An 8159-nucleotide genomic window follows, 5' to 3' on the forward strand; every position below is an offset into this window, starting at 1 on the left:
TGTTTTCAAGAGAATATCTTCATGATCTGAGGGTAGGCAAAGGTTTTTTTAATTGGACACAAAAAGAACTGACATTATTTGGACTAGTTGATAAATTGGACTTAATTTAAAATAAAAGCTTCTGTTCATCAGAAGATACCATTAGGAGAATGAAAAGGCAAAAGCCCCAGAGTAGGAGTAGATAATTACAGTACACAGACCAAACAGAGGACTCACATCTAAAATATATAAGGAATTCCTATAAATCAATAAGAAAAAGGTAACTCATTTTTTTTAATGGGCAAAAAATCAAACAGGCATTTCATAAAAGAAGATATCCAATTGGGAATAAGCATATGAAAGGGTTCTGCACACCATTGGGGAAATGCAAATTTAAACCAAAATGAGATACCACTAAATACCCACTAGATTGGCTTAAAATTTTTGAACCGACCTTGCAAAGCAGTGGCAAAGATGTGGAACAACTATAACTCTCATGCTTTACCCACAGGAGTAGAAATTGGTGCAAGCACTTTGGACCAACAGTTCTACTCCTAGGTATATACTCCACAGAAATGAGTCTATATGTCCACTAAATGACACATAGAAGAATTTGTGTAGCAGCTTTATTCATAATAGCCTAAAATTGGAACTAATCTAAATATCAACAGTAGAATGGATAAATAAATTATATTTATAGTGTTCATACAAAGGAACACTATATGTCAGTCAAAAAGAGAATTACTGCAACAACATAGATAAATTTCAAAAGTAACTGTTGGCTGAAAGAAGCCAATGCAAAAGAGTGTATACCAAATGATCCATTTATGTGGAGTTCAAAAACAAGCATCATCCTATATAATAAAAGGCTAATATGCAAATAGACCAAACGGCGGAACAACCGAACCATTGGTCGCTATGATGTGCGCTTACCACCAGGGGGCATGTGTGGAACATGGCAGGTGTTGGCTGCAACAGGATGGTGGAGCAGGTGAGTGGGGGAACCAGACCAAGGCGGGGTGACGGTCGCTGTCATTGGGATGAGCCTCTGGGGGTTACTGAAAATACGATGCTCCTGTGTGCTGCAGTCCTGCCCGGCACTCGCACCTGCTGCTGGCGCTGGGCCTGCTCACACCCACAGCCGGTGCCAGACCCACCACTTGCACCCGCTGCTGGTGCCCGGCGCCAGTCCTGATCATTCGGCTCCATCAGCGGGTGTGAGCGGCAGCTGCTGGCCCTGATAGCCCGAGGGCTTCTCCACCTCCCCGTGCTCCTGAGGGGCAATCGGGGCAGCAGCCACCACTCGCACCCACTGACGGTGCCGGCCCCAATCGCTCTGCGCTGTCAGCACGTGGGAGCGGTGGCGGTGGAAGTGGGGCTGCCTGCAGACGGGACAGGGGGAGGGGTTGGGCGGGGTCACAGAGGATGGGCTGAGACCCAACCCTGTGCCAACTGCAGCCTCACAGCCCACAGTTCCTTTCAAGGTGCACGAATTTGTGCACTGGGCCCCTAGTTAATCTATAATAATAGAAATCAGGATAGTGGTGACCTCTTTGGGTGGATATTGATTGGGAGAAGTCATTGAAGGGGTGCTGTAAATGTTGTGTATCTTGACTAGGTGATAGTTACACTGGTATATATAAATGTGTATGTGTATTTTTTAATACACTGAATTCTTAAGGTTTTTGTAATTATTAGATGTATATTATACTTAAAATTTTAAATAAAAAATGTATATTAAATATTGAAACAAGTGGACTATCATCAACATAAAAAAAATTGAGGCTTCATTAAAATATTTGTTGTGTTAATGAGATTTGGTTTTAATGAGATTTTACTTGAATTTACATTTAGATATCATTCTATGGTTCACTGTTCACTTACTCATGACATGTAACAGATGTGTCATTTGGGTGTATTCCAAGATAAAGACTCTGGATTTTAAACCATAAATGATATAAACTGATACCGAAATTAGCAGTTTCCTTATTTTTTTCAAATTGTTGTCTTGGAAATCTCAATATCACATTGTTCATTTGTCTTTTAGGCTAAGACATCAAGCACACAAAGAATTTTATGCCTATAAACAGGTGAGAAATTTACTTCAGATTGACTTTGATAGTGTTTTGTACCCAAAAAATGAGAACTCAGATTTGCACTCATTTAAAACTAGGACTTGTGTTCATTTTAGCATTTTATTTGCCAGTTTACAGTAAAAATAGATCAACTTTAAGTACTCTTCTTTCTAATTATTTGAAGTTATAGAAAGTTCACATGCTACAATAATATAGTTTAACAGGGAACTTAAGCTAACATTTTGCTAAAGAGAAATGCTGTAGCTTATAATTCTTAAAGGTTATATTAAACTAGTGGCTCAGTGCATGGATTCATGCACATTGAAAGGAAATTAATTAGAAGAAATATTTTAATATCGCTATTCTCCCTTTCTCTATAATAGAACTATCAGAAATGAAAGAAAATTAGTAAAGTGTATATGAAAATAATATATAAATTAATAAATAACAACATGATATAATAACAACAAAGACATGATAGCCGCTTTCTTTTAGCTTCAGAGTGTCAACAAAAACAACCAAATTCATGATCGACAATGACAGATAGAAACACATGCGTGTGATTGGCGCTAGCGAGAGCTTTATATGTATTACATATGTGCTAGTCAACATTTATTTTTAAATTGCCAGTGCCCATCATGTGTACTGGCCAGTTGGTCAGATGGACCTACGACCGGTCACTTAGCCTTTTATATATATAGATGAGATTCCATTAAATAATTTTTTTACCTCCCTCATTAAGAACATACAACTTCCTCAGAGATGACCAGCTCTGTTCTAGTGATCTCATCTCCTCCCCTTTTGTACTTTAAATGTTAGCTAATGTCATACCACTAGAAGTCTACTTGGATCATCACTGGTAACCCTTGCCCCTTTGTACTGTCCCTTTACTGATTTGTTCTTTAAAGTAATAAACTTAGCTTTACTTGAAAGCAAAGTAAAATTTCTTTTTTTCTTACATGTGTCATCCATTAACATTTTACCACTGATACCAAACAGTGGGCCTAGTTGTTCCTTTTCTTTTGAACCAAAGCGTGAAATTATTTTGTTGTTCTTAGCTTTTTGGGGAAAAAGCTTCAGCTTTTGTGGGGCAAGCTGCAGCTTATTTTGGTCTTTAACCTTTATGACATGATGTTATAGAACCATCTCACTAGTTTAGGATTATATATCATTTTGTCCATCTTTTGTCTGTGTCTCTGAAATATGAGCTCATGGGCGAGTTTCTTAGATGTTGACATTGATGTCATAGGTAACCCCCACTCTTCCCTATAGGTCTCATGTGGGATTCATACACAGACTGGAATGTTTTAGTTTTCTAAATAAATGAATCTTTTTGTCTCAGTTCTTTCACGATCTTGACAACCTACAAGATATTTGTATGTAAAAAAAGCTAACCAGAAAGTAAAATTGTCCCTAACCGGTTTGGCTCAGTGGATAGAGCATCAACCTGTGGACTGAAGGGTTCCAGGTTTGATTCCAGTCAAGGGCATGTACCTTGGTTGCGGGCACATCCCCAGTGGGAGGTGTGCAGGAGACAGCTGATCGATGTTTCTTTCTCATCGATGTTTCTAACTCTCTATCCCTCTCCCTTCCTCTCTGTAAAAAAAAATCAATAAAATATATTTTTTTAAAAAGTAAAATTGGCCTTGCTGGTCATTTAAAAGGTGAAATTGACTGATAGAACTATTAAAGTCACAAAATGTGGTAAAAATTGTCCTTAAAAAATACTGACTTTGAAATGTAATACATTCCTGCATAGCTTAGATGGTAGCTTTTGGTTGTGATTTCTGAAAATGTGATTTGCCCTCAAAACTATTTTTGATTCAGGTATATAAGATACTCAAAATAGAGATTTTTCCCAAATTTCACTTGTCTGTTTTTTCACTTGAAGATGACATATAATTCTAATAAGCTAAGTTTATTCTCAGAACTTTTCAATTTAAGTAGTCATTTGCCCTCTTGTCATTTGGCATTCCTTTTAACTGATATCCAGTCACTGCAAAGTCAGATTAGAAACAGCACCTGGATAAGTTTTAAGCCTATTTACATAACTCTAGAGAGAAACTTTTCTGAGGATAGTGATGTATAATAATGAGCAAAACTTCTAAAATTAAGATTGATTTTACTTTTTAATCTTCAATAATTACTAATTAGTTAATCCCATCAGTCAGTGCTGTGCTTTACTGAATCATAAGGCAGTCAATTTCCTACCCTGTGTTTGTACTTAGTCTATGTGGGCATGTGTTAATGTCTTTTCCCAAAATTTAATCTATTGTCAAAGAGACTATAAAATTGCTTTCCAGAAGAATATTGCATCATTGTTCAATTTCAAAGAATGTTGATAAAATGTTCTATCTCAAACTGTAAAAGAAATTCACTTCAATACTAAATATACAAAGAAAACTGTGAGAAATTTTTTTAATTACAGACACAAATGGGCATAAAAACATACTTTTTGTCTTACAGGTTATATTAAAAGAGAAAGTAAAAGAACTGAATTTACATGAAGTAAGTTGCCTAATAAGTATTTTAATCTTTTCTTGAACTGTTTTCTAATAAAGTGGTATGCTGTGGTATGCTTAAACATCTTTATTTTCAGAAAAGTGTGAAAAAATTTTTTAATTACAGACACAAATGGGCATAAAAACATACTTTTTGTCTTACAGGTTATATTAAAAGAGAAAGTAAAAGAACTGAATTTACATGAAGTAAGTTGCCTAATAAGTATTTTAATCTTTTCTTGAACTGTTTTCTAATAAAGTGGTATGCTGTGGTATGCTTAAACATCTTTATTTTCAGAAGTTGAAAAATATTAAGTTTATTTAGCCTGGTCAGAGTAGCTCAGTTGGTTGAGCATTGCCCTGTGCACCAAAATGTTGCAGATTCCATTCCTGGACAGGGCACATACCCAGGTTGTGGGTTCCATCCCCGGTTGGGGCATTTACAGAAGGCAGCCAATCGATGTTTCTCTCTCACATTGATGTCTCTCTCTCTCTCTCCTGTCCTCTCTCTAAGCATGTCCTCAGGTGAGGATTTTTTAAAATTAGGTTTATTTTGTCCTATCCGGTTTGGCTCATTGGATAGAGCATCGGCCCTTGGACTGAAGGGTCACGGGTTCAATTCCGATCAAGGGCACGTACCTCAGTTGCAGGCTCAATCCCCAGCCCAGGTTGGAGCCCGGGGTGCATGCAGGAGGCAATCAATTTATGTCAGTCTATCTCACATCCATGTTTCTCTCTCTCTTTTTCCCTCCACCTCCCTTCCACTCTCTCTAAAAATCAGTGGAAAGCCCTAGCCAGTTTGGCTCAGTGGATAGAGTATCAGACTGCACACCAAAGGGTCCCGGGTTCGATTCTGGTCAAGGTCACACTTTGATTGCAGGCTCCTCCCGGGCCCTGGTCCTGGTCGAGGTGTATGCAAGAGGCAACCAATCGATGTGTTTCTCTCACATCGATATTTCTCTCTCTGTCTTCTCTCTCTTCCACTCTCTCTCAAAGTCAATGGAAAAATATCCTCAGGTGAGGATTAACTATCTAAATAAATAAAATTTGGTTTATTTTGATCAGCTTAATAGAATATTTGAGGATGAGGTCATAAAAATCAATTGTGTGAAGACTTTAAGAGAATAACATAACTCATATTTTTAATAGGGATGGTGCCCACGTAAGATTGCATAGCAGCAGGGATGCTGCTGTCTGTCAATGCTCTATGAATAGGAGATAGATATGTTGGTTTTTCTACTCAAGGTGAATTTGCAGTAATTTCACTCTTAAAAATGTTCCCAGTAGTTCCTTCTTACCAATGTCACAAAAATGGCAGTGATTATTTCTTGGAGGTAGGAGTTTGGGGAGATAAGGCAGAGTAGTGGAATAGGGAAGAACACATAGGGAGAGGTATATCCTTGGGATTATCTCGTGTTGAGGTTGCATGGTGTGGTCCATAGGGGTTCCCTATGTAATTATGCTTTGTAACTTAAATACAAAAGTGTGTGTGTGTGTGTGTGTGTGTGTGTGTGTGTGTGTCCTGATGTATACCTTAAGACACATAGTCTGTAAGAATTCTAATTTTATTCCTTGTGTTGCCTCTAATTACAAATGTTCAGAATTTATTTTTAATTTTAGGGCCCTCTCTCTTTCTGAGTTTTTGAGTTGGTGTTTAAAACAAGGACTTGGAAAGTTGCACATGTAATATCTGTTTTCTTAGATTAACTGTGGTGAAGCTACATTGCCCATCTCTTCTTTAAAGATAGATTGTGAAATTATTTGAATAATAATAAAAATGATTTATATTGTTGAACACTTTGAAATCCTTTGCTCTTTCTGCATATTTTTAATCAGAATTGATATGTTACAGCATTTTAGGCCTAACCTTGAATTAAACTCAAGCATCAATTACTGTTTGATTTTTTAAATTTCCCAAAAGTTAACTTTGGCACATGGCCAAAATTAACATGAAGTAATAGAGGGTGATCCCTTTTCTGTTTAGGGTCTCTTCTGACATACATTAGCAATATTGAATAACCAGGTTTGTCAGGAATAGAAGCCTTCCTTATTGGTCTGACCCATTGGTTTAGAGTCTTTATCCTAAGTGCACTGTGTGGCAGCATTGTCTATCAGAGTTAGTACCCCAGCTGTACCCACCAATTTCAATTCTGTTGGGTCTGACCAAGCTACTGATTTACCTTCCCCTGCTATTTAAAACTATGGCTTGGAAAACCTAACCTTGCTCTACAGCTTGTGTTTAGAGGCATTATGCATTTTTCACAATTCATTTGGTTCTTTCCAGCTGCATTTTTTGGTAATGAAACTATTTTTTGTCAAACTTTTGTGTGTGGGTAGCCTAATTATACAGTGATTTCAGTATGAATACTGTTATTGAATAATTACAATAGTGAAAAATCAGAGACAAGCTAAATGTCCATCAGTAGCATAATGAATAAATAAAGCATGATACACTGGAAGATCACCCACTAAGAGAGGGAGAGAGGAAAGAAAGGAAACCTGATACAGTGACTCATACAATGAGGTACTATAAAGCAGGCAAAATTAAGGAACAAGTTCTATCTAGAAGTACAGCGATCAACCTGGAAAAATCTCTAATGGGATCTTGATAAAAGCAAGTTGCAAGATGATATCATATATCATATATGTAAAATGAAATAAACACTAGGTTTTTCATGGGTTTTGTATGCAAACTGCAAAGTGTTTTACTGTTTGAAAAGGACACATAATGATCACACAGAGGAGGAGAAAAGAAGAAAAAGATTAGGGGAAATTGGTCGAATGGAAGTCAGTTTTATATGCAATGTTCTTGATTTTATTTTATTTTTTTTAATATATTTTATTGATTTTTTACAGACAGGAAGGGAGAGGGATAGAGAGTTAGAAACATCGATGAGAGAGAAACATCGATCAGCTGCCTCCTGCACACCCCCTACTGGGGATGTGCCCGCAACCCAGGTACATGCCCTTGACCGGAATCGAACCTGGGACCCTTGAGTCCGCAGGCCGACGCTCTATCCACTGAGCCAAACCGGTTAGGGCGTGCAATGTTCTTGATTTTAAAGAAGGAAAATAAGTTAACATTAAATTTTAAAAATAATTTTTAAATTATTGAATACATAAAACATGTCAGACACTGTACTAAACCATAGAGACACAAAAAAGCATAAAATACATACTAATTTATGCTCTCAAGAAGTCTCACAGAAGAGCGTGTAAATGAGAAAGTCATGGAATGTGCAGAGGGTGCTATTACCTGGTATATACACTGAGGGGTCTGGTATCACATGATCCATGATCTTTTTGGCTTTTGCTCCCATAAGGGAGCCTTCCTGGGACCTTTCAGACTCAGATTCCCAGGCACCACCCCACTTCACCCTACCTCCGACAGTGTCCTAGACAGTTAGCTCTATATCTGTGACTATTTATGTCATTTTTTGTTTATGTTTTTCCTACCAGTCTAGGAGTTAGGCAACACTTATAAGTGAAGCTAAAGGGTGATATATACATATTTGAGCATCTATACTAATAATAGAGGAACATGCAAATTGTCTGGGGCGCCGTCACAATAATGACTGAACAGCAGGCTGTGTGGGGCAACCAG

General features: G+C 37.4%; 1 protein-coding gene across 1 annotated transcript in view; it reads left to right on the top strand.

The window, feature by feature from the left end:
* RNF24 (ring finger protein 24) overlaps positions 1-8159 on the top strand; it is a 33037-nt gene that overhangs the window by 10837 nt on the left and 14041 nt on the right. Inside the window, exons 2-3 of the mRNA XM_005874683.2 lie at positions 2027-2069; positions 4521-4562. Coding sequence (XP_005874745.1) covers positions 2027-2069; positions 4521-4562 — 85 coding nt within the window. The remainder of the gene's footprint in view (positions 1-2026; positions 2070-4520; positions 4563-8159) is intronic.

This window comes from Myotis brandtii, unplaced genomic scaffold (assembly GCF_000412655.1).
Source record: "Myotis brandtii unplaced genomic scaffold, ASM41265v1 scaffold45, whole genome shotgun sequence".
In the NCBI taxonomy this organism is placed as follows: domain Eukaryota; kingdom Metazoa; phylum Chordata; class Mammalia; order Chiroptera; family Vespertilionidae; genus Myotis; species Myotis brandtii.